Genomic DNA, 27,546 nt, shown 5'->3' on the forward strand with positions numbered 1-27,546 from the left:
TAAAGGGGAGACTTAGAAGATAAAAGATTAACGTATCTTCTGATACTATTCATGTATACAAAAAATTGCTGTAGATTTTTCAATTATGCTAACTTGATTCTTAATATTTAAATAATATAAGGTTTAAAGTGTTTTATGGATTATAATTAGGTTAGAAACAAAAAAGCACATCTTAGACAACTCCCTACCATGTTATTTTACTTTGTTATTTTTACCTTCAGTAAAAAGGAACATGAAATAATTACATGATGTACTTTCATTGCTTAATAAAGGAAAACTCAGATTACCCAGAAACTTTTTAAAGATGCTTTTATATAGCATCTTTAATCTTTTGAATAGATTATATTAAATTAAATTATCAGATAGCAAAATTCCAGTGGTACTTTAGTACTTGTTCTTCAAACAGCATACTATTTTCTGAGCAGTAATTAAAGTGGTGAAATAAAGTATCTCTTAAATAATGTAGCCCAATCAAAACTAGATTCTGAAGATTTTCATAATAATCTCTTACGTTTCATAATAATCTTAAATTCACAAACTGAATTTGGGATTCAGGACATAGACATCAATCTATATCTAAGTTGATATGTCATGTATATGATATATCAATGTATATGGCATGCATTTATGAATGGATCATCTCTCCCTCTATGCAGAAGCTTTCATATCTCCAGTAAAGTCCTTTTGTATGATCCACAATCTCCTGTGGGAACTGTGAAAAGCTGAATGGCAGATTAAGAAATAAATAAAGCATATCTAATACAACCAAATTTTATTAAAAGTGAGCTAAAAGACATCGCATGGAAACGCCCAAGTTCTATCACCTATAATCTGAAAATTATAGGTGATAATGTTCTTAAATGCGGCTAAGACAGCTAGACTCTTTTTTTTTTTTTAATATACTCTGTGTTTATATTGCAAAAGAGAAAGAGCACTGCTTACATGGAAATTTTTGAAAGGGAAGTATCCCAAAAATATGTATAGTGGAAGAAAATGTATTACAGTATTTCACTGACTTTACTCAAATTATGCAGAAATTTAAGTATGGTAAATTATACCCATTAATTTATTTAAGAATTTATTAGCAGAAATGAAAAACCTTCTGGACTATGATGAAATATGTGCCTGTACTTTTTACTAGATACTAACTGGCAGAATCTCACTGTTACATAATTCTAATTTCTCTTTGAAGTTAATGGTTTCTATAACAATTATCCCCTTTTTAATATTATGATCTTTTGATATCAAATACACACGAGATATAGCCTAACTTTATCCCTATATCTTTAAAATTTCTAACATGACCTTGTTATAATACATTTAAGATTCATTTTTAATTCATTAATTTGCATATCACAATTCTCTATCTCCTTCCTCATTAAATAGGTTAGGGATGGGGGGGTTATATGTTTCTCTTTAATATTTCTATTAGTGGTAGAATACTTTATGGCTTTTTATGAACATTATTTGAATTTGGAAAGGTAATTTTCAAATTTGCTTCCCAGGGTGACATTATAATATAAACTTTGCACAAAGTTACTTCAAAAGTAAAAGTTGAGATTAATAGTTCTTTTTGTAAAGTATGCTAAAATTTAAAAATATATATAATTATTTTAAAAAGAAATCCAAACCTACCTAAAAGGAAATTTACTTTTTAAATAGATAAAATCAATAAGAAATTTTAAACACATAAAATTCATTAAATCACACTTTCTAATTCCATAATTTATCTTCAAATAAGGAGAAATAAAATATAGACCTTACACATTATTAAAATTAAAACATCAATAAACAAGATTTTTCCCACTTATATCTTCTTTTAAAGCTTCAAGAGGTAAATGAAGACTCCCACAAGATATTTAAGTTTGTTTCACACAATTGGAAATATAACTTTCACTAACTTTGTGTAGTACACAGGACTTCTGTGTGTTCTGAGTACTAATATATACTCCTCACCCAGAACAATACCTAGCACCTAAACAGATATGCAGTAAGTATTTATTGAATAAAACTAATCTATACAATAAATTTTCTAGTTGGAAGAATAGCTGAACAAAGATCATTTCCTCATAGTAAAACACTATGAAATTTCAAAAAGTTTAGAAATCAGCATGTTCTAAAATATTTCTTGGGATATAAAAGTCTCAGTGGCATACAAGTCATAAATATTCTGGGAAAATCAGGACTTGACACTATCTTTCCATATTTAGATAAGTAACTCAGAAAGAACAACACTCCAGAAACACAAAAGATTTGTCTGAGCAGCAGCACCAGGGTATTTTAAAGAGTAATTCCAAGTGGCCTGTGGCATCTTTTTACTGTTTTCCTGATATTAGTTTTAGAGTTAAAAGTAGTAAATTTGGAAATGGCTGCAAGAAACATAAATAAGTTTCCTTTGCCCCTAATGTTTCACATACAGTGGTCAAGAAAATAAAACAGCCTTATGGTTTTCTCCCTATACAGTTTTACAAATGATATGAGATTGCATAATGATTCATTTACTTTGGTAAAATAAGGAAAATCCTGCAACATACAAAGAACATTAAATTAAAAATTATAGGCTTTATCCAGTTAAGAATTACTCAGCCATTAAAAAGAATTCATTTGAATCAGTTCTAATGAGGTGGATGAAACTGGAGCCTATTATACAGAGTGAAGTAAGCCAGAAGGAAAAACACCAATACAGTATACTAACGCATATATATGGAATTTAGAAAGATGATAACAATAACCCTGTGTACGAGACAGTAAAAGAGACAATGATGTATACAACAGTCTTATGGACTCTGTGGGAGAGGGAGAGGGAGAGGGTGGGAAGATTTGGGAGAATGGCATTGAAACATGTAAAATATCATGTATGAAACGAGATGCCAGTCCAGGTTCAATGCACGATACTGGATGCTTAGGGCTAGTGCACTGGGACGACCCAGAGGGATGGTATGGGGAGGGAGGAGGGAGGAGGGTTCAGGATGGGGAGCACATGTATACCTGTGATGGATTCATTTTGATATTTGGCAAAACTAATACAATTATGTAAAGTTTAAAAATAAAATTAAATTAAAAAAATAAGAAAAAAAAAAAAGAATGAGCTGTGAATCTCACATTATGTTGATAGTTTAATTGCGCTAGAAGAAAAAAATCAAGGATGACAGAACAAAAAGTTCAGTAGATCAGTTTGGAAGAAATAAAGTATTTAATCATAATCAGAATGTATACTTTCATCACCTAATATATCATCACTGTGTATGCTCTGAAAATATACAAATAGATGGGGAAACTAGAAATTTGTCTACAGGTAGATTTAAGGCAAATAGCTCAAACTTCATGAAGAAAAAAATTAACACTTAAACTATTAATTTGATTTTTGTCTTAATTTTCCACATAAGAGACTATTAGTCACTGAGTCTCTTAATATTTCATGTTTTTATTTAATAATTCATCCTTATACCTTTAAGACAATACAGACAACTGATTTCCATAAAGATTTTTGGTGTATATGCAGGCTTCTTGGTTGTATTATTTTTCCTGCAAACTATTAAAAAAATCTCAATGAATGCTCATTACTATATTTAGGAAGACAAGAGATTTTCCAAAATCTTACGGCAATAACAAACGTAAACCTTAAAACATATGAAATCACTTCACAATTAAAAACAGTAATGTACATATGTAGCGCAAGAGTTAAAAAATTAAAAACTACACAATCCACAGTGTGAGTAAATAACTCTGCTAAGGCTTCTATCAGCCTCACCTTTCCTTTGTAGCCCTTTAATGCTTCTAAAATGACATCAATTGGAGTTACCTTCTTATTGGTATAGTGAACATTTTACTTTGATTAACTTAGAACTTGTTATAATTCCAAAGTTACAAAAAAAAAAAGTGCTCACAGACCCCAATATTAGTCCTCTCAGAGGATAACACATCGATACACTAACTCTGTGTTAAATGTACTGACAATCACACTGACTGTTTTTCTTCAGAGGCTTTTTATGTATATGGACACATACTTTTTTTTTTTTTTAATGGAGATGACTGAAAATATGTTAATGTGTGTCTTCTATTCAAAAAGGAGCTGCATCTACAACTAAGTCAATTATTCACATAGATGAGGAAGAAAGGATGATCTTATTCTTAATAATACTGTTCATGATCCAAAAATATTTGTTATATTAATTTATGCAAAAGCATAAAACATCAACAATCACTTAATTATTTGTAATTAGGAAAAAAGAAATACCAGAATCGCCAAAATATTTTAATAATACTATCCTGCCTCTTCCTGCAAAATACTTCATGGATCTTATTGGGAACAATCCCTGGAGGAGGGCATGCCAACTCACTCCAGTATTCTTGCCTGGAGAATTCCATGGACAGAAGAGCCTGGCGGGCTGTTAGTCCATGGGGTTGCAAAGACTTCGACACGACTGAAGTGACTTAGCACAGCATGAAAGATTTTTAAGTTAACTGCAGAAAAAGTAAATAGGTTAAAAAAAAATAGGACAGTAAAGCCTAGATGAGGTACAGAGAACATGAAATACTGCTGTGGTTCAGAATCACTACATGGGCTATCACATGTGATGCATTTGTTGTTCAGCCAAGTTTACAGTGGCCTAAAATCAATAAAGCAATGGGGACTATTAAAGGGGGAAGAGGAAACGTCACTGACTTAGAAAGAAAAAGATCACTTGGCACCAAACACCTCTGAGTAGAAGAGCTACAATGAGGAATAAGAAAGGTGCTCAACAGCTATGTCTACTCTGGAACAGAAAAAGGAAGTAGAGAGGAAACAAAGTAAGGAAACTTAAAATTTTTTTAGGGAGAAAAGAATACAATTAATCTCTTTTTAAATCTCCTAAAAAAAACTAAATATAAAATTTTTATTTTGACTCTGTAGTGGCTAACATGGGAATAACATGATGAATAACAAACCTGGGCTCACCTTCTAGAAATACAGACTCAATAAATACTTTTACCATTGTAATTGCATTAAGATGTGAGCATTGACTTTAAAAAAAGGGAATAAAAATAGCCATCATGTGGGAATCAAAAGGGCAAAAGATATAGTTATAACAAGTTTCTCCAAGAAAAGATATAAATTAGACATTAATGGTATTTCAGTCTTTTAGGGAAAAAGCAGCTAAACTTTAGAGAATGAGAGTAAGAGAAAGGATCTCTTGCTTAATTATACAGATTAAGATATGAATGTTATATTGTAAAATATGAAACAATAAGCTACCTGGAAAATGATCAATTTTCTAGAATAAAAAGGTCAATAAAAATATCCACGGGCCCAATATGATTACTGCTACTAGATTTTTGTTGTAGCTTTATTTATCTTCTTTTTTAGGGGGGTGAAGTGGGCAATGACCCTGAGGTCATGACAGGAAAATCTAGAAGGATCAAAACTAAATCAAAAGAAGTTCATAAGAAAACAAATACGCTTCAATGATGAAGGCTACAGTCTAAATGATATAATTTTCTAGTATATCTTTATATTTTAGGGAAACAGCAACAAATCAGGTTTCTAGTAATAAGTAGAAATATCAATAACCTCAGATATGCAGATGACACCACCCTTATGGCAGAAAGTGAAGAGAAACTAAAGAGCCTCTTGATGAAAGTGAAAGAGGACAGTGAAAAAGTTGGCTTAAAGCTCAACATTCAGAAAACTAAGATCATGGCATCTGGTCCCATCACTTCATGGGAAATAGATGGGGAAACAGTGGAAACAGTGTCAGACTTTATTTTTTGGGGCTCCAAAATCACTGCAGATGGTGACTGCAGCCATGAAATTAAAAGATACTTACTCCTTGGTAGGAAAGTTATGACCAACCTAGACAGCATATTCAAAAGCAGAAACATTACTTTGCCAACAAAGGTCCATCTAGTCAAGGCTATAGTTTTTCCAGTGGTCATGTATGGATGTGAGAGTTGGACTGTGAAGAACGCTGAGCACCGAAGAATTGATGCTTTTGAACTGTGGTGTTGGAGAAGACTCTTGAGAGTCCCTTGGACTGCAAGGAGATCCAACCAGTCTATTCTAAAGGAGATCAGCCCTGGGTGTTCATTGGAAGGACTAATGCTGAAGCTGAAACTCCAATATTTTGGCCACCTCATGCGAAGAGGTGACTCAGTGGAAAAGACTCTGATGCTGGGAGGAATTGGGGGCAGGAGAAGGGGATGACAGAGGATGAGATGGCTAGATGGCATCACCGACTCGATGGATATGAGTCTGAGTGAACTCCAGGAGTTGGTGATAGACAGGGAGGCCTAGTGTGCTGCGATTCATGGGGTCTCAAAGAGTTGGACATGACTGAGCAACTGAACTGAACTGAACCCACAAATTAGAGAAAGAAATTTGTAAAAAAAACTCTATTAAACAAATTCTAATATGCTTTGTCCTCTTGTTTTTGCCTAAATATAGTTGAGACTCTATATAAAGTTACATAAATCTTGTATACAATGGACTCCAGGAGGTCAATACTGTCTAAATTATATCAACAAAACTGTCAGTTTTGACATAACATTTGGCAACAAAATTAAGTATTATTCAACAAAGATATTTAAATTTAATCTGCACATATACATATATATGTCTAGTAAATGCAGATGAATTCATATATAATTTAAAGTGTTTTTCTTAATTTTACATTTAACTAAAATAATAAAGATTATACATGTATCCAAAAGAGATTTAAATTTGACAATTGCTGGACATAATTTGGTCAAATTTAAATAGTAACAAACTGGGAAAGAATAAAATATGCCTAAAGACTCATAAAAACACATACACATTTTTGGCAAACATAAATAAGGGCACTTATTGCCAAACATAATATAACAAGGCATTATATAAGAGAAGCAATTGCAATGCACTCATTCTTACTGTAGTTTAAGGTAATTATTAATTAAAACCTTACTTTAGGAGTAGCCAGTTTTAAACAAAACATTTTTCCATTGGAAAATTTAGTATTACTATGACTAATCTTTCAGAGCTATGTATTTCCTTCAAAACAGCTTATGTCTTTGTACATAATTTTTATCACATACCCATGCCTCTGACTGAATGGGCCTGATGTTGCTTAGTAGCACCTCTTCATAGTTTCCATAATCAATGAATTTAACAACTGCTGTCATACCTGAAGAATGAAGAGCTTCAACTTCTGCTCGGTAAAACTGAGGAGACAAAAAGGAGTTTTAAACAGGACGATCAACATTGTCTAGATAAGGTGATGCATGATGGAAATATAAATACTCAAAATGTTACCATGTTAGTATTTTTTGAAAGCTCATTTTTAAATCAATTTTATTGCGATATCATTGTATTAGTTTTAAGTGGAAAACATAATAATCTGATATATGTATATATTGTGAAATGACCACCACAATAAGTCTAGTTAGTGTCCATCACCACACATGGTTATAGTTTTTCATTAGGATGAAAACTTTAAAGATATAAATTCTCTTAGCAACTTTGAAATATATAATATTTAAAAAAATAATTTTTAAGATAATGCATTTTTATTTTAATTGGAGGATAATTACATTACAATATTGTTATGGTTTTGCCATACATCAACATGAATCAGCCACAGGGGCACATGTGTCTCCCCATCTGAACCCCTCCTCCCACTTTCCTCCCCACCCCATCCCTTAAGTTGTCCCAGAGCACTGGCTTTGAGCCCTGCTTCATGCATCGAACTTGGACTGGTCATCTGTTTTACATATGGTAATACACATGCTTCAATGTCATTCTCTCAAATTATCCCACCCTCACCTTCTCCCACAGAGTCCAAAATTTACTTTTGGATAATCATAAATTGGCTAAGAAAAAGAGAGATTCTCTTATGCGTGTGAGTTCTGACATTCACTGAGCAGTAGTAAGATTTCAGAACTAAGAGGATCAGTAGAGAATATTCACATGCTAATGCGTGCAAAAAGAATTAGTGTTCTTCAACGTCTCCTTGTTAGCCACTCAATCCCTTTGACATTAGTAAAACAGTTCTTATGTACTAATTAGAGTATATAAGTATGAAGTAATTTATTTAAAAAACAGAAATATATGACCAAAAAAATCCTCAAAGGCTCATTGTCATTGCTATAGTCATACAGGCAGCTGTGGTGAAGCAGAGTTCCCAGGCAAGAAGTCAGCACACTACTTATATCCAGGATTTATAGGATTTAAGACACTGTAAGACCAAACACTTTTATTTCTTCAGTTTATCCAGTATTACTTGGCTCTGGGAACCAATGCACAAAGTCACCAGGAACTGAATTCACATAACAACTTCAATTTTTAATTTATCTGTTAAGGCAACTTGGAGTAGATCAACTGACTGGAGTATTCCCTTCACTATAGGTCAACCCATTTAGGACTCGAATTATAGGTCTGAATGTTGCTTAATGAACATGAAATAGCAACAAAAAATTCTTAAAATTCTTATTTACTCTCAAGGAAAGTTTTCTTCAAACAAGGGAGTTGGACGCTCTTTTAACAGTCTACTCTGACAGTGAATCAGTGTAACAGGACCCCATGAGACCTTCGGGACAGACGCTCCTTCTCCCCCAGGTCCTCCATCTGCTGCTTGTCTACAGAAAAGCTTAACCAAGGAATAAATGTAATCAGAGAAGTGAAAAAACGTGGAAACAAAGGAAAACGGTCAAGCAACACAAAATAATAGTTTAGCCATTAAGCAAAGTTAAGGACCTTCAGTTTCTCCTCAAGAGCTACAGATACATAATCTCAGTCAAATCCTTTGACTGTTTTGCAGATACCAAAACACCCACTAGACAGAAGAAGTTAACCACATGATGACCAGATTGTAGTTACAACATAAGCTCTTCCATCTTTCACAATTTTAAGAACTGGCCTCAAGGAAATCCGAGCAATACTTGTACTTAAAACAACTATATGAAGCTGATCAGACCACTACATGACCAATTTCAAGATGATTTTTGGAGATGATGATGATTTTTGGAGCTGTTCTGCATGAAGCCCCCCCTCCACCAACCCTTCCATCCACCTGTATCTCCCTAAATATCTCCTTTAAAAGCTCTTGCCCCTGAACGGCAAAAGGGAGCTGGTTAGGGGAGTTAGTTTTTGGGCCATGAGCCCATCTTCTTCCCGGAACAGCACAAGTTTCCTCAACAAAGCCATGTTCCCTTTTACCCAACACTTGGTTCTCAAAAATTGGCTTTCAAGCAGCAAGCAGCCAAGCCTGAGTTCAATAACCTTCATGGGTTCACTGGAATCAAAAAATGCTAAAGGCAACAAAAATTCTTATTCTTGATAACCTTCTAAATTAGCAGTTACTGTGAGTGTACCAGGAAAGAATCTGCTTTTACTAGTGTGCGTGTGTGCTTGCCAAGTTGCCTCAGTTGTGTCCGACTCTTTGTGACCCTATGGACTGCAGCCTGCCACATTCCTCTGTTCATGGGATTCTCCAGGCAAGAATAAGGGAGTGGATTGCCATACCCTCCTCCAGGGGATCTTCCTGACTTAGGGATCTAACCTGCATCCTTTATGCTTCTTGCATTGGCAGGCAGGTTCTTTACCACTAGCACCATCTGGGAAGCCCAACTAACTAGTATACACCATACTATAAAAGTTACTAAGTTAATCCATGGTATTTCTTTTCTAGATCTGGATGCAAGAAGATTAGAGAAACCACGCCAAAATTTTTCTTTATCTTAGAGATCTAGTTATATATCCACGTCTCTCCTTTCCTCCTTTATTTCTTAGCCTTACACTTCCATATTCTGTAAATTGCTGTATTTCTCGCATATTTCAACTGTAAGCTTTTTAGACAATTATGCCAGTTAGGTTCAACAATGACAAACAATCATAATATATAACCTAGGAAAACAACTTGACATCCTTTTAGGAACTTACTAAAGATAACCTGTGTAAAAAATGACTTCTACATAACATGGGAAGTAAAGGTGTAGTGATATGGCACTTGATATGGCTAGGAGTGCAGGAAAAGCTTCCTGGGGCAAATGACAATGGGTATAATCTTCAAGAATGAAGCGTATTTAGCCAAGCAGTAAAATTTACAGAAACAAAACATGAAGAAGAGTATGAAGTGAAGTTACGCAGTTGTATCCGACTCTTTCCAACCCCATGCACTGTAGCCCACCAGGCTCCTCAGTCCGTGGGATTTTCCAAGCATGAATACTGGAGTGGGTTGCCATTTCCTTCTCCAGGGGATCTTCCCGACCCGGGGATCAAAGCTGGGTCTCCCGCATTGTAGGCAGATGCTTTACCGTCTGAGTATAGGATACAACAAATAGTTTTAAATTAATTATGGCATGACGTAAGAAGGGTTGGCCAATAGGACAAGATAGTAAGGGTCAGCGGATAGAGGCTCTATTTTAACTAGGAAGAATGACAAGATCACAGTAATGGCAGTTCCAGTGACAAATTTAAGAGGAATAAGACTTAAGGCAAGGAGACCATTTTAAAGGTCTATCCCAGTTGATAGAGCTGAAACAGCTGAACTAGTCATGGCAGATGTACAGGGAGAAGGAGGATTGTTCCAAATGCTCAGTCTTTCTATGATAGTAAAGCTTGAAAGAAGGCAAGGTATCATGAGGAATGTTTTAAATGATACTAACTGATTGTTTCCAAACATCATTTGTAATGCAATTAAAATTATGGTTTCTTAATGACAGTTATAGATAATGCTTTTCTTAAGCCTTTACCCTAGTCTCTGGCTAGAAAATTGGAAAGTTGCCTGTTCTTGACAAGACACTGAAAAGTTATCGCTTAAATTAGGTGCTTTTATAAGATAACCAATGCCATCTCTTTCACAGAGTATTATTTATCTTACTTGCTTAATGGTGTATCTATACAGAGCCTAAAATCCTTCACTCTAAACTGAAAAACATCCACGTAAAATCAAAGTAGTCCCCTTAGGAGATCATTCAATTATTCCAACAATCCTCTAAAAGCTCAAAATATTTTGGGAAATATTAGGCACCACCTTTCAGATGCTATATGATATTATTTTGAGTATATTCAGTAGAGACAATATAACTTTAGTATTATTGATTTTCTGAGAAAATTACAGTTGAAAGTAAAGCTTTAATAACAATCTGATCAGGTATTTGAAGATACTTGGTTCATAGCACAGGCAAAACTATCTGATGTATCCCAAGCACCTAACACTTAGCAGCTACTCAATTATGGTTTGTTGAATACTCAATATTTGTTAAAGAACTTGTCTACATTTAAATATCTTAGGACTGTCATTATTCTCTGTTGCTTTGTTTCTGTTCATTCATATTCTCTCTATATTTTTAACATGCCTGATAATTGTTTTTAGGATGCCAGACATTGTATCAATAGGTGAAATACCATGAAGAGGTTCTAAAAAATATTACTTTTCCCTCAAGGAGGATTATATTTTAGGAAGCTGGCAGACAGAGTACAAGTAGATACCCTTGATCATGTGCAGGAATGATTTTAGGCTTTCTACTGGCTTGCTTGTATTTTGCACTTAGTACTAGGACACGATCCTGACAGGATTTCAGTGGAAAGCCTGAGTCTTCTTACCAAGCCTTTCAAACATTATTGGACTTGAACTCAAATTATTCACTTACTTCCTCTGTTTGTCAGGGTCACCAACTCCACATTGTTCAATGCAAAAAAAAAAAAAATTCTGCCACTTTCATCTTTACTGTTCACAGAAGCATCTTACAGAAGTGACAAAAAGACAAAGTCAAAGTCAAAGTTGCTCAGTAGTGTCCGACTCTGTGACCTCATGGACTATACATACACATGTTGTCCGTGGAATTCTCCAGGCCAGAATACTGGAGTGGGTAACATTTCCCTTCTCCAGGGGAACTTCCCAACCCAGGGACGAACCCAGGTCTCCTGAATTGCAGGTGGATTCTTTACCAGTTGAGCCACAAGGGAAGCCCAAGAATACTGGAGTGGGTAGCCTATCCCTTCTGCAGCACATCTTCCTGACCCAGGAATCCAACTGGGGTCTCCTGCATCGCAGGCGTATTCTTTACCAACTGAGCTATCAGGGAAGTCCCCTACAGAAGTGAACCCTCCAAGGTAGACAATGTTAGCTCTAAAAACCAACTCTAATTTTCAACTACTTTTTGGCTCTACCTTAATGGAGAAATGGCGAAGCATAAGTAATCCCCGCACTAGCCAAATCAAACAGTTCTTGTGTTTTGGAAAGTGAGTGGTCTCAGCTGCAAGAGTAAGAGTCTAGATAGTGATGAACACCTGCACTTGTTTTCCAAGTCTCCATAAGAACCAAGGAGTAGCCATGTAAAACAGTTCCAACCAATGAGATTATCTGTTGGTATTTCTGGAAAGGCTTTTACTTTTCTTGAAAAAAAGAAAAGACACGGTTAGTGCAGTCTCTTCCTCTCCTTTCACCCTTGAAAAAAAACTTGACAGCAGAGAAGCTGCTACTAGCCACATTCACACAAAAACCTTAAAAGACTATGCCATCTAGTTGTACCTGGACCCCTTCTTGCTGCTATCATTAGCTAACACCTAACACCCTGTTCGTTTCCAAGGCAAACCATTCAATATCACAGTAACCCAAGCCTATGTCCCAACCAGCAATGCTGAAGAACCTGAAGTTGAACGGTTCTATGAAGACCTACAAGACCTTTTAGAACTAACACCCAAAAAAGAAGTCCTTTTCATTACAGGGGACTGGAATGCAGAAGTAGGAAGTCAAGAAACACCTGGAGTAACAGGCAAATCTGGCCATGGCGTACAGAATGAAGCAGGGCAAAGGTTAATAGAGTTGTGCCAAGAGAACGCACTGGTCATAACAAACACTCTCTTCCAACAACACAAGAGAGGACTCTACACATGGACATCACCAGATGGTCAACACCGAAATCAGATTGATTATATTCTTTGCAGCCAAAGATGGAGAAGCTCTATACAGTCAGTAAAAACAAGACAGGGAGCTGACTATGGCCCAGATCATGAACTCCTTATTGCCAAATTCAGATTTAAATTGAAGAAAATGGGGAAAACCACTAGATCATTCAGGTATGACCTAGATCAAATCCCTTATGATTATACAGTGGAAGTGAGAACTAGATTTAAGGGCCTAGATCTGATAGACAGAGTGCCTAATGAACTATGGACTAAGATTTGTGACATTGTACAGGAGACAGGGATCAAGATCAGCCCCATGGAAAAGAAATGCAAAAAAGCAAACTGGCTGTCTGAGGAGGCCTTACAAATAGCTGTGAAAGAAAAGAAGTGAAAAGCAAAGGAGAAAAGGAAAGATATAAGCATCTGAATGCAGAGTTCCAAAGAATAGCAAGAAGAGATAAGAAAGCCTTCCTCAGTGATCACTGCAAAGAAATAGAGGAAAACAATAGAAAGGGAAAGACTAGAGATCTCCTCAAGAAAATTAGAGATACCAAGGGAACATTTCATGCAAAGATGGGCTCGATAAAGGACAGAAATGGTATGGACCTAACAGAAGCAGAAGATATTAAGAAGAGGTGGCAAGAATACACAGAAGAACTGTACAAAAAAGAGCTTCACGACCAAGATAATCACGATGGTGTAATCACTCACCTAGGGCCAGACATCCTGGAATGTGAAGTCAAGTGGGCCTTAGAAAGCATCACTACGAACAAAGCTAGTGGGGTGATGGAATTCCAGCTGAGCTATTTCAAATCCTGAAAGATGATGCTGTGAAAGTGCTACACTCAATATGCCAGCAAATTTGGAAAACTCAGCAGTGGCCACAGGACTGGAAAAGGTCAGTTTTCATTCCAATCCCAAAGAAAGGCAATGCCAAAGAATGCTCAAACTACTGCACAATTGCACTCATCTCACACGCTAGTAAAGTAATGAGCAAAATTCTCCAAGCCAGGCTTCAGCACTACGTGAATCGTGAACTTCCAGATGTTCAAGCAGGTTTTAGAAAAGGCAGAAGAACCAGGGATCCAATTGCCAACATCCGCTGGATCATTGAAAAAGCAAAAGAGTTCCAGAAAAACATCTATTTCTGCTTTATTGACTATGCCAGAGCCTTTGACTGTGTGGATCACAATAAACTGTGGAAAATTCTGAAAGAGATGGGAATACCAGACCACCTGACCTGCCTCTTGAGAAACCTATATGCAGGTCAGGAAGCAACAGTTAGAACTAGACATGGAAAAACAGACTGGTTCCAAATAGGAAAAGGAGTACGTCAAGTGACTGTATATTGTCACCCTGCTTATTTAACTTCTATGCAGAGTACATCATGAGAAACGCTGGGCTGGAAGAAGCACAAGCTGGAATCAAGATTGCCAGGATAAATATCAATAACCTCAGATACGCAGATGACACCACCCTTATGGCAGAAAGTGAAGAGGAACTAAAATGCCTCTTGATGAAAGTGAAAGAGGAGAGTGAAAAAGTTGGCTTAAAGCTCAACATTCAGAAAACTAAGATCATGGCATCCGGTCCCATCACTTCATGGGAAATAGATGGGGAAACAGTGTCAGAATTTATTTTGGGGGGCTCCAAAATCACTGCAGATGGTGATTGCAGCCATGAAATTAAAAGATGCTTACTCCTTGGAAGGAAAGTTATGACCAACCTAGATAGTATATTGAAAAGCAGAGATATTATTTTGCTAACAAAGGTCGGTCTAGTCAAGGCTATGGTTTTTCCAGTGGTCATGTATGGATGTGAGAGTTGGACTGTGAAGAAAGCTGAGTGCTGAAGAATTGATGCCTTTGAACTGTGGTGTTGGAGAAGACTCTTGAGAGTCCCTTGGACTGCAAGGAGATCCAACCAGTCCATCCTAAAGGAGATCAGTCCTGGGTATTCATTTGAAGGACTGATGCTGAAGCTGAAAGTCCAATACTTTGGCCACCTCATGCGAAGAGTTGACTCATTGGAAAAGACCTTGATGCTCGGAGGTACTGTGGGCAGGAGGAGAAGGGGACGACAGAGGAAGAGATGGCTGGATGGCATCACTGACTCAATGGACATGAGTTTGAGTGATGGACAGGGAGGACTTGCATAGTGATTCATGGGGTCGCAAAGAGTTGGACATGACTGAGCGACTGAACTGTTCTGAACTGAACACCCTGTTTATTCCTCATCATTCACTGAACACAGTGGGGCCTGTTTCCTGATCCCAAGCCTTATAGCGCCTCTTAAAACATCCTACCACACCTCCTAGCCTTAATTTCATTCCTTGAAATCTTCAGGTAACATTATCTCCACTATTCCTTCCAGTCACACATATGGGCACAGCCATCTCAACTGAAACTACTCTATACATAAAATATTTGTTTCAAATATATTTTTTACTTGATCTTCACATTCACCTACGTCCTTCACAATAGTTTTCCTAGTATGACTACCTCTGGTTTTTATTACCTTGCTAATATCTCCAGCTGACTCATTGGATGAGTCCCTGATGCTGGGAAAGATTGAGGGCAGAAAGAGAAGAGGGCATCAGAGAAAGAGATGGTTGGATGGCATCACCGATGCAATGGACATGAAGTGGGGCAAACTTGGGAGACGGTGTGGGACAGGGGGCCTGGAGGGCTACAGTCCATGGGGTCGCTAAGAGTGGGACATGACTGGGTGACTGAACAACAACAATATCTCCAGTGCCCTAACCACTCAACTTTTTTTCCAATGCAAGTGCTTCTTGGAAAATGAACTAATTAACAAAGTTAACAAATAATTATGAAATTCCTACACTGTGAGAGGAACAGGGCAATAAGAGAAAAACTAGAGAGATATGGTCCTGTCTTCAAGGGACTTAAAATCATGGCAGGGGAAAGAGTTATCAATATAGGAACCAAAACCAAAAATACTTACAAACTGTGATAAGCTTTAGAAAGTGAACAAGGCACTGATTGAGAAAGACAGTAATATAGAAGGGAGGAGGATGCAGACAAAGAAAGCTTCCTCTAGGAAGTTTCTGAGCCAAGTCTTCAAGGACTAGAAGAGCAGTTAGTAGAGGAGCATGCTGGGCAGAAATGGAGACACGAACAAAGTCCCGCTTGTCTGAGGGTCCCTCCGGCCTCTTCCCTTCCTGTTCTCACTGTGTCGGTCTTCTTCCTTTTGTCAGGCCCTTTTATCTGATTCACTGTATTCCTTCTCAATCTCATCTTGTGTCTTTCCATTTCCATTTTTTCCCCCTCTTTTCCTTTTAGCCAGTATATAATGTAGAACACAAGGCTGTTTAAATTATTGGTTTAATAATTCTTAAATTATTTATTATTAGCTAAATAATTAACCTTTCTACTCATAATTTTTTTAAAGTAGGCTAATTATGTATATTACCTTTAAATTAATGACATCTGCAGAACTTAACTGTGTACCATTCAGCTGATTTGCCTCCTTGTGAATCAGTACAATTTTATTAGAAAGAAAAGCAAATATTAATAGCTCTGTAGATGATAACTAAAGTAACTTGTCAACCTCATTTATTCACTTTTACAATACTTTTCTGATATGCAAGTGAAAATCAAACCTAACAACCAAATATTATGGGACTCCTAAGCATCCATAAAAAATATTAAATATTTTGCTCTTTCTTTGATAAGTTACATATGCATACATCTGTTCAAAGACTATAAACAAGTACAACCAGAGACTGAAACCCTGTCCCAAAGCAATGGCTTTCTATGGTCTCACTAGACTGTTAGATTCATTAATATTAGTATTTAATAACTTTACAGCATGCATACCTTGTTGTCTTCCCAATAAAGTGCTAAACATTCATCTCCAGATTTCCACAGTTTTGCATACTCCATAGGAATAGATGATTCTAGTACTTTTTCAGGTTTAATTGGCCCAGATCTTCTTTTGGGACCACTACTGTAAAATATTTTATCATCACAGGATGAAGCCATGATGGGTCCTGCTGGCTTAATAGGTCCCACTCGCCTTCCCTTCAGTGGCATTTCTGTCTCTCCATTTGGAACACCAATGAAACTATTCGTTCGGACAGGATGCTGGTAATCAGTATTTACATTAAAATGTTTTTCAATTTTTACACCACTAAAAGCTTCATTATTTATTGTTCGTGGCTTCCTGTCATAAAAATGATCCGAATTTGCTGTTTGGTTTTCTCTTTTCCCACGTTTGTGATTATTATAATCTACAGATTCTTGAGGAAAAGGATTTTCTTTTGCCTCTGCGTAGGATGGACCTTTTCCTGATCGGCTTTGCATAGAGTTATCCCTTTTTTTAAATACAGTATCACTGTGCTGGGAACTTAAAAGGTAAGAAGTATCCTTAGTTCTATCATATCTAGAATACGATCTATCACATTTGGTTCTCTCTTCAGCCCATCCTTCAGATCCCGAAGAAGTACTTGGTCTTTCAGAACCTCTGTTTCTAGGTAATCCACTGCCTTCCAAAACTGCTTTTGAATTTTGGGTATCTCTTTGAAAACGAGGAGGTTTTTCATTTCTTGGCTGTCTCGTATCATTTCGAGGAAGATATCGTGGTTGATTATTATCTTTTACTCCATTTTGCTCAGTATTTGACACTCTGTTTTGTCCTTGATGAAGCTGCTGCGGCTGTGATTTAGGTTCTGAAAAGTAAAAGTAATCATATGCATATTAAAATGAAGACTGCATTAATACTTAATTATCAAACTACTCATTTAACATCTTCTACTATCTTCCCACCTCATTATCTTAATCCCTCTTTGCTTGGTTAGACTTTTATGTTTCTAATGTACAGTTTGCCTGGTTAGCCACATTAGTGAAGTAAAGCAATCATATGAACCATAAAAAATGGTGGATAATTCAAAAGCAAGTTGAATTTGTTACTGAATATTTGCATTGTTATGGCTATCTGTACATGCTGCTCTGGTAATTCATTTCCCAAGACTGGTGAAACAGAACTACAAACTGAAACCACAGAAGCTGCTATGAAACTGTGCAAGTACACCTCTAGCTCAGTTCTTTTCTGAGTCCCCACCTGATGTATCATTGTGTATCATTCACTGTCAGTCAAGTTCTAGTCTTACAAAAAAAAAAAAATTCTCAGTTCTTTCTGGATCTGGAATTGCTAAGTGTTTGAATTACAATTAGATATCTATTTATAAACCTTCCCTGGTGAAGGACAGGGAAGCCTGGCGTGCTGCAGTCCATGTGATGCAAAGAGGCGGACACAACTGAGTGACTGAATAATAACATAAACCTATCAAAGAACAGGTACTACTTGGAAATACAGGGGAAAAAGTGTCAAAATCTGATTAAGCAAAATAGTGTAGAAAATGTCCAACCAGAAATCAAATCAGTAACATGGCATATATACCTACACCTCACAGATAATCTGATGGCTGTATTTCACATAATGATCTTTATTCTCCTTCCATTTGTTCTGTGTCACTCACTCTTTCTTCTTCCACTGTTTCTCATAGCATGTCTGTAACACAATTACAATCAAGCTGACTGGTCCTGGTGCACACATCTTGTTTCTCTTGCCAAACACTATAATCAGTATGAACATTAGGATTATTCTTATATTTTACCAAGGTCACAATACTTCTTAATAGGGATACGACTAAATTCTGGGTGAGAATGCTTCCTGTATTTGCAAGTAAATTAACTTCTTTGATCTCTAGCTACTAAATGCCAAAGCATTCTCCCTTAGCACTCCTAGTCACTGTGACTATCTAAATTGTCTCCATACATTTCCAAACACCCACTGGAGGAGAAAAGGTACCAAGTAAAATGTTCAGATCAGCAGAAATAAAGAGAAGATCTTTAAAAAGGTCCCAAGTGACAAAGCAAGTCAAGACTAAAGATCAAGGCTCAAAATGAAAAGAAACTTCTCAGCAGAGCCAATGGAAGCCAGAAGCTTATCTAACAGACTTTAAATCTCTTTGAAATTAAAGAAAAATTATTTTCTAAGTACAATTCTACATTTAGCCTAACCACCCACTGATCATGACAAAGAACAAAGATTTTTCAAATATGCAAGATCTCAAATACTAGCCAAGACCATCAATAGAGATACTTTTATGAGATCAGTTTTCCCAAGATCTGCTTTACCAATCGGAGAAGGCACTGGCAACCCACTCCAGTACTCTTGCCTGGAAAATCCCATGGACGGAGGAGCCTGGTAGGCTGCAGTCCATGGGGTTGCAAAGAGTTGGACATGACTGAGTGACTTCACTTTCGCTTTTCACTTTCATGCATTGGAGAAGGACATGGCAATCCACTCCAGTGTTCTTGCCTAGAGAATCCCAGGGACGGAGGAGCCTGGTAGGCTGCCGTCTATGGGGTCACACAGAGTCAGACACAACTGAAGTGATTTAGCAGCAGTAGCAGCAGTTTTACCAATATAACACACAAAAAATATCTTATTGATATTGATATCTATTGATCACTGTAGTCAATATTAATTTTTTTTCTTTAGAAAGAAGAAAAGTAGAAATGAGCATTTTCAGCAGTAAGCATGTTTTGGCACTTGTTAATAAAGGCAGCACCTGCCTCTTGCTGACTATCTGCTATGTGTTAGGTACCCCATACTAGCCCTTTATACACATTATCTATAGTCCCTACAGCTGCCTTAACATACAAGTGTTATAGGGTTTATTTAATAGAAAGACGTAATATATAGTGAATTGAAGAAATTTTTTAGTTTCCAAAGTAAGTCAAATATGAAGGTATTTGCTGACAACAAAGTCTGAATAGATATTTAGGAAGTGAAGTGAAGTAGCTCAGTCAAGTCTGACTCTTTGTGACCCCACGGACTGTAGACTACCAAGCTCCTCAGTCCATGGGATTTTCCAGGCAAGAATCCTGGAGTGGGTTTCCATTTCCTTCTCCAGGAGATATTCCTGACCCAGGGATTGAACCCAGGTCTCCAGCATTGTAGGCAGACACTTTACAGTCTGGGCCACCAGGGATATTTAAGATCCCTGATTTTAACTTCAGGGAGTTAAAGGATCAATTTTTCAAAATTATTCCAGGTAGGAACACCAAAATCTATGATGATCAGGAAGTACAAACAACTTAAGTCATCATGAGAATAACTAAGTATCCTGAACCTCAAATGGCAGTCTGAATAACTACGCATACAGGATGGTTTCAATTAGCCTTGGTAGGTGTGGGAGAATTTGATTACAGCTCTTCTAAAAGAAGAAAAAAGGTAAAGATGTCCTAATCTACTTAACTGATGATATACATTACAGAATAAAACAGTAATTTTACTATTAATAAATATACTTCATTCCCATTATTATGCTGAGACAATACAGTGAGAGAAGAATCTATAAAGAAAACTGATTTTAAAATAAGAACTACTCTTAAAAAAGTAAACTCAATGAGGCAGAAGATAAAATTGTGCTTTTAAAAGAACACAGTTTTCATATACATACAAAATAAAACAAAAGTAAGCCAAGGACGTGAGTCTGGGTGAACTCTGGGAGTTGGTGATGGACAGGGAGGCCTGGCGTGCTGCGATTCATGGGGTCGCAAAGAGTCGGACACAACAGAGTGACTGAACTGAACTGAACTGAAGCCAAGGAAGGTCCTTAAAGGTTTTACCACTCCTGTATTTCCTTAAACATTTTATCTTAGTTAAGTAATGAAGTCAGAAGTAAATATTTTGAAACTGAACTAATCTATTAAATAAATAATAGAATATACTAAATCACTAAATTGTGGAAAGATGATTTTAAATATAGAAATAGCCCAAGAGTCAAATAGAAAGTGTCTTAATTCAGCAGTTGGAAACTAGTTGCTCTCTGTTGCTCTTCCTGAGGAGGCACTGATGATTCCAAACCACCAAAATAGTAGTGATAATACAGGCCAGGTCTACAGTCACTAACTGAAAATACACTGAGACCCTTTTCTGTACAGGAAGGAGAATAAAACGCTTTGCTTTTTTTCTTCTTTTTTTTAATGAACTGAAAGGGAAAGGTGAAAGAAAAGCATAAATAGAAATCAGTAATATTATATATTAAATAGAGGAGAAAAAATGGAAAAAGAAAATTAGCAAACAAATGACAAAAATTCATCACAAAATAGATAAAATTATAAAAACATCTAAAAGATCAAAGTGATAAAAGTTTATATGATAAAATTAATCAAAGGATACTATGAGTTTCATTTGACTTGTAATAAAATGTTCCTGTTAAATCAGCTCATAAGTTTAAAAAGGCAAGTTCACAAAATAATTGATTACAATTATTTGATTACAAGGCCCATGTTCTGAAATGCAAGGATCATTAAGAGTGAATTTATTAATTGTCATAACTTATTTGGGTTTGTACATTAGAATGTGCTTTATAATTAAATTATTAAATTAAATTAAAATTTTAATTAAATTAAAATTTTAATTAAAATATTAATACTTTGCAGAGTATTCATTCTCCAGTTGCAGCTGTACCTGCTTTTTATAGTAGAAAAACAGGTACATTTTGTTTCCCAAGATGATCCTTCATTGTATTCTGAGACACCTACTTAAAGAAATGGCTTAATTAATATTTCACTATGTACCGGACTCTACTTAAAAGGTCTTTTAACTACACTACTTCATATAATTCTCCCAACCACCTTGAAAGGCAATATTATTATCCCCATTTTATAAGTGAATTAACAAAAAGCTGAGTTAACAGCTAGAAAACATTAGCGCCAGAGCTTAACTCAAGTCTAACTGAAGAAAAAGACCATAATTTTCTCCCTATGCAAGCTGCCTGCCTGGAGAAACAAAGCAGAGTGTAACAAAACATGTGTTAGCTACAATTTCATTACCTACATCTGTTCATTCCTAGTATGATACAGAAGTCACAAAAGTTCTTTCACAATCTCTGATGAACTAAAAATTTATAAATCTGGATACTAGGAATGCCAAAATTCTGACCTGAAACTAATAACCTCTTTCCATTAATGCAAAACAAAAGGAATACCTATTTATCAGCTAGATATTATTTTTAAAATGTCATACTATTACTACTAAGTCGCTTCAGTTGTGTCCGACTCTATGCGACCCCATAGACGGCAGCCCACCAGGCTCCCCCGTCCCTGGGATTCTCCAGGCAAGAACAGGAGTGGGTTGCCATTTCCTTCTCCAATGCATGAAAGTGAAGTCGCTCAGTCGTGTCTGACCCTCAGCGACCCCATGGAATGTAGCCTTCCAGGCTCCTCCGTCCATGGGATTTCCCAGGCAAGAGTACTGGAGTGGGGTGCCATTGCCTTCTCTGTAGTACCATGGTAAAACAGATTACCAAATAACATATATATTAATTCAAGTAGAGTAGTTAAAATTACTGCTGAGTAATCTTTCAACAAATAAAGCAAAATAAAAATAAATCATCAAAGATATTTGTTACAAAAAGATAGTATTAACTGATCAGTACATGAATTCACATTAAAACAGAAGCATAACATTTCCTAATATTTCTATGTCTATATACAGACCAGATTACATTTTTTTCACATCAAAAATTTCAACTAATTTTCCCAATTATACCAATAACGGCTTTTGTGTAAAATATCTTTACATATTTTTATCTAAATACCTTTAGATATTCTAAATATCTAAAATGTCTTTAGATATTCTGTAATGACAAAACTCTCTGGCTATAAAAGTTTATCTATCAGCTCAAAATTTATATGCTTTGTTTCCTCTTGTAAAAAATTACTTCCTCTATAAATTTATTCTGTATGTATCCTGACTTCGATAACAAAGGTTAAAAAAAGAAGTATATCTCATTCTTAGCAGGTACATATAAACACAAGTGGTTATTAAATGATAATGTTCTCCATATAATAAAAAATAAAATGTAGTCTTTTAAAAATATTATGTGATAGGAAGAGATATTGCTCATCATTCCAAGCTTAAAGTATAACTTTTTCATGCTATATTAAATATGTTATTTCTTACCACTTTCTTCAAAATAATCATTTTAATGTCCATAGATCATTTATCTATAGGACATCCTTCAGCTTTCTTCTAACCCCACTACTTCGCTGACATTATTTTTGCCAAGATCTCCAATCAGTGATGTGTTGGAGCCAGTCTGAATACTGCATAAAAACTGATTATTAAATTTTCAGAAAATCTGCAATCTGGTTGCAAACTGAAATTAACTTGAAAGTAGCTGCTAATAATTTGAAATTAGCCATAGTGGAATATTTATACCACAGAAATCAGAAAAAGTTAAAAAGTAGAGCATCACTCCTCTTCTCCAGGGTCAGCTGTTAAACATTCACCAGCACAAGCACTACTAATGCCGTGTAAACCAACGGACACTTCACATCCTCTCTGCTTCTACTCCTCCTGCTTTTTTGGCAGCTGTTTTCTCAGCTTCTTTCATTGGCTCTTCCATCTCCATTTGATCTCTAACTTCAATTGCCTGTTTAGTGTATCTCCTTGATTTTTAAAAAACTTAACATAAAATGTATTTCAAATTTATGGTAAGCCAATTTTCACCAACTTTCTATGTATTATCTTTAAAAATTTTCACTGAAGTTATCCCTAAATCCATATGTAAATTTCTATATACTATTAATTATTAAATTCAAATAACTACTAACTTTACTTTAATAAGCAGGATATTACCTGTGCAGCACTGTGGACTATTTTCACTTCCCACCTGGTATTTATCTAACACCTTAAACTTCCTGGTTTCCTGCCCTGACAAAAGGATAATGTCAGATGCTATGCTATCAGAATGCTTGCAAATCTAGGGACCATAATGTCAGATGACAATAGAGACCAGAGCATTTCAAAGAACTCTAACTAATGACCAGGAGTTTTGTTCCAGTTATTGGTTCTAGTTAATTTTCAATCAACTGTTGACTGTCACTTGTCTAAAATGCAGTAACAAATGTTGAGGCTTTGACAAACTGCTAAAAGACCTTCTGAGTAAAACTTATCTGTAGTTATATGAGATCAGACACAAGAACTACAGACTACAGGATCATGGGTATAGAGTATTCACTGTAGAAACAATTAATTCAAGTTAACAGTAAAGCACTATCAGAAAAAGTCAAGGACTGGGAAAGTCATACTGGTGGCTAGGGTCAGAGAGAAAGTGAAAAGTAGTGTGTGGAAAATGACACATTTTGCTAACAGCTTATGACTATTCACATAGCAACCCTTCATTCCTGGCTTCCAAGGAAGCATTCCACCATCAATTTTAATCAATCAATTGCACAGGGAAATGAGGAGGAATGTTGTTTGATGTAATTAGATGTAAACATACATAATATGGGCGATTGTTTCTTGAGGAAATCCTGTACAAGAACATCCAGCCTAACACAAATATATTCTCTCTCTCTTCATGACCTAGTTTCCTGACTTTTCAACTATTATCATTCTATCACATTTCCTTCCTGTATCCCTACTGTTAAGTCATCAAAATTCAAGCTATAAATCTATTAAGTCAAACTATTTAAACTGACTTGAAACTTGGTTAAATGAAAATAAAACAAAAAGACACCTACCAACCATTAGAAGCCTGAAACTTCATATGCATTAACCATCATCCATTAATATCTGCTACTATCTACTTATATCTGAATATTATGTAGAATTTGAAATTATGCATTACATTAACCAAGATAAATGCTAAGATAAATTCTCACAAAATCCACAGAAAATAAAGAACTGGAACTGCACAAAAACAGTATATGTATTATAGTCTGAATTTTATTCTGTCAATAAGAAGAGTCATTGGAGTATTTTAAGCAAGAGGGTAATGGGACCAAATTTATGTTCTGAAAGATCACTGTTTGCTATACAGAAGATGAGATGATAAAGTTCTGCAAAGAGTCAGTAGAGAACTGATGAGGGCGCAAAGTAGGAAAAGGGAAGAGATGAAGAGACAGTGAGTGGAGGATGCTGTTGCTACTACTGTTAATTAAAATGACGATAATGTGTTGAGGTTTGACAGAAAACAACAAAATTCTCTAAAGCAATTACTCTTCATTTAAAAAATTAATAAATTTTAAAAACTGATGACAATGCTGCTGACTGTGGTAGTGGTGTGGCACAGCGACCGTTATGTGGAGGCCTGTGTGCCAAACACCACGCTTAGCATTTGGCATGCACAATGAACTTGACCTTCCCAGTAACTGCAAACTTATGCAGTACTACTGTTTTCCCATCTCCCAATAAAGAAAGAAAGATTTGGGAGATTATATAACTTGCCCAAAGACATACCACTAGCAAATAGAAGAGCTGTCAGTTAAGTTAGTGGTAGAATCAGTTGTACATATCTGCCGCAGCATCTTTTCAATTCTCCTCTTATTTTGGTAACAGAACTCTGCTTTGAGTGATGGGAACTACTCCCTCCTTTTATATATAATCCAGAATCAATTAAGATGTCTTAGCTCTCCTAAGAAGGTGGCAGATACAGACATTAGAAGACAGAAGGTCTGTTTCTGCCAGATCTCCCAGTTATAAGGACCATTTGATTGTTTCTGAGAAATATTTTTTTAATTACCTTTTCATATTATGAATGGAGATTTGACACCAACAACTGTAGTGCTCTTTTAGCCAAGTTTCTCTGTACTCCTGTTCCAGCCACTTCATACACACCAATGCCAAAATCACCAGTGAAACTCAGTTGAGCTTCGTGAATCAATAATTATATGATGAAAGCTTTTTATCTTTTTCCAAAAATAAAAAACATGTGCTTGCAAAATTAAGATGAGCTTTTTTACCTGTGTATCTATACATGTCATTATGCCCCCTTATACACCCTTATATATGTTGGCCATAGGCTATACTTGGTGCTTCATGGTCCAATCTTTGCTACCACATGACATAATCTGTCAACACAAAATTCAAAGACAGAGAAAGACTTTCCAGTTATATGAGCCAATATATTACCTTTTTACTTATTTGGATTTCTGTGGCTCACAGCTTAAAGCAAACTAGCTTAGAAACTGTTTAGACACTAAGTCATGTCCGACACTTTTGCGACTCCATAGACTGTAGGACTGTAGCCTGCCAGGCTTCTCTGTCCATGGAATTTTCCAGGCAAGAATACTGGAGTGGGTTGTCATTTCCTTCTCCAGTGGTTCTTCCTGACCTAGGGATCAAACCCACGTCTCCTGCATTAGCAGGTGGATTCTTTACCATTGAGCCACCTGCTGCTGCTGCTGCTGCTAAGTTGCTTCAGTTGTGTCCGACTCTGTAGAACCCCATAGATGGCAACTCACTAGGCTCCTCCGTCCCTGGGATTCTCCAGGCAAGAACACTGGAGTGGGTTGCCATGTCCTTCTCCAGTGCATGAAAGTGAAACGTGAAAGTGAAATCGCTCAGTCTTGTCTGACTCTTAGAGACCCCATGAACTGCAGCCTACCAGGCTCCTCCATCCATGGGATTTTCCAGGCAAGAGTACTGGAGCCACCTAGGAAGCCCCAACTTAGAAATCAGTGCCAGGAAAAAGAGTGATACAGTGACAGAACCTAAAATGTAAAATGTGTTTAGCAAAGGAAGGGTACAGGGTAGTGAAAGTCATTGTATCCCCTAAAAGAAGTTGGCACTCACTCCTCATTGAATGGCTAAACTACAGTCTATTGTCTTCGAACTGGAGCACCTAACTAATGAGGCCAAGGATTCAGAGAACTTGGTATGAAAATGCCAGAGAGATGAAAGGTGCTGGTTGCTTCTTACTGCCTTCAGTAACTCATAAGAAAGTAACAAGGCGGCAAGCTTGAAAGTAGAAAGGTAAGCTTGAAAGTAGATGCAACTTCTCAAATTATACCAATAAGCCTAAAGGACTGAGACTCAGATAATTATGCTTCTTGACAAAAAATATGGAGAAACACAAATAAAACTTGTAACACATATTTAACTTGCAAAATAAGCTACATAAACAAGGAAACAGAGGAGTATAAATTTAAGAAGGTTACCCTGTCCACTTTTCTCACAATGTCCCTTGTTGCTTATTCAGAAAAATTAAGCTTTATTTGGTTTTATTTAAGATGTAGAAAGTTAAAACAGTAAAGTATTATATTAAGGCATCCCTTCCCTCTATTTCTGGCCAACCTAGATATCTTCCATGATAACAGAAAGAATAATACCTACTTTTTCTGTCCCAAGCTGACACTTAAAATATATATTTCTAGTGCCCATATTTTCAGTGGGCATTGTTTTAAATGGTAATTACATATTACTGAAGTAATTTATTGATAAACTTAAGGTATGTAAAGTTGACAGCTGGCCTGATAATCTGGCCAGGACTATATCTAGTCTACAAAAACCAAAAAAAATTTTAAAGCCTATATATAAAAGCCTTTCTGAATTCAAGCCTATCACAAATTGATCAACTTAATATTACCAACTTGGTATCAAACTGCTAGAGGTCACAGACACTTTAGTGATTACTCTCATATAACAGTGTAATCTAACCTCATTTTTTTCATAATATTGACAATAATGTCAGGTAGAATTACATTTGACTCAAAAGGCACAACAAAAAAGTTGATAGGGGAAAATCTCTAGGAAAAGTACATGTGATGAACAGCTACAGGCACTACTAATTCTATTGCATTTTGCTTCCTTGTACTTTGCCAATATGCATTTATTACAATTAAAGATCTGTGACA

General features: G+C 36.1%; 1 protein-coding gene across 3 annotated transcripts in view; it reads right to left on the reverse strand.

The window, feature by feature from the left end:
• Positions 1–27,546, reverse strand: part of TDRD3 (tudor domain containing 3) — a 217,708-nt gene that overhangs the window by 36,500 nt on the left and 153,662 nt on the right. For all 3 annotated transcript variants that reach the window (XM_070380218.1, XM_070380216.1, XM_070380217.1), the window contains 2 exons: positions 16,705–17,555; positions 7,051–7,176 (listed from right to left, as the gene is read on the reverse strand). In XM_070380218.1, the coding sequence (XP_070236319.1) occupies positions 7,051–7,176; positions 16,705–17,555 (977 nt within the window). The remainder of the gene's footprint in view (positions 1–7,050; positions 7,177–16,704; positions 17,556–27,546) is intronic.

The sequence above is a fragment of the Bos mutus genome, chromosome 12 (assembly GCF_027580195.1).
Source record: "Bos mutus isolate GX-2022 chromosome 12, NWIPB_WYAK_1.1, whole genome shotgun sequence".
Classification (NCBI taxonomy): domain Eukaryota; kingdom Metazoa; phylum Chordata; class Mammalia; order Artiodactyla; family Bovidae; genus Bos; species Bos mutus.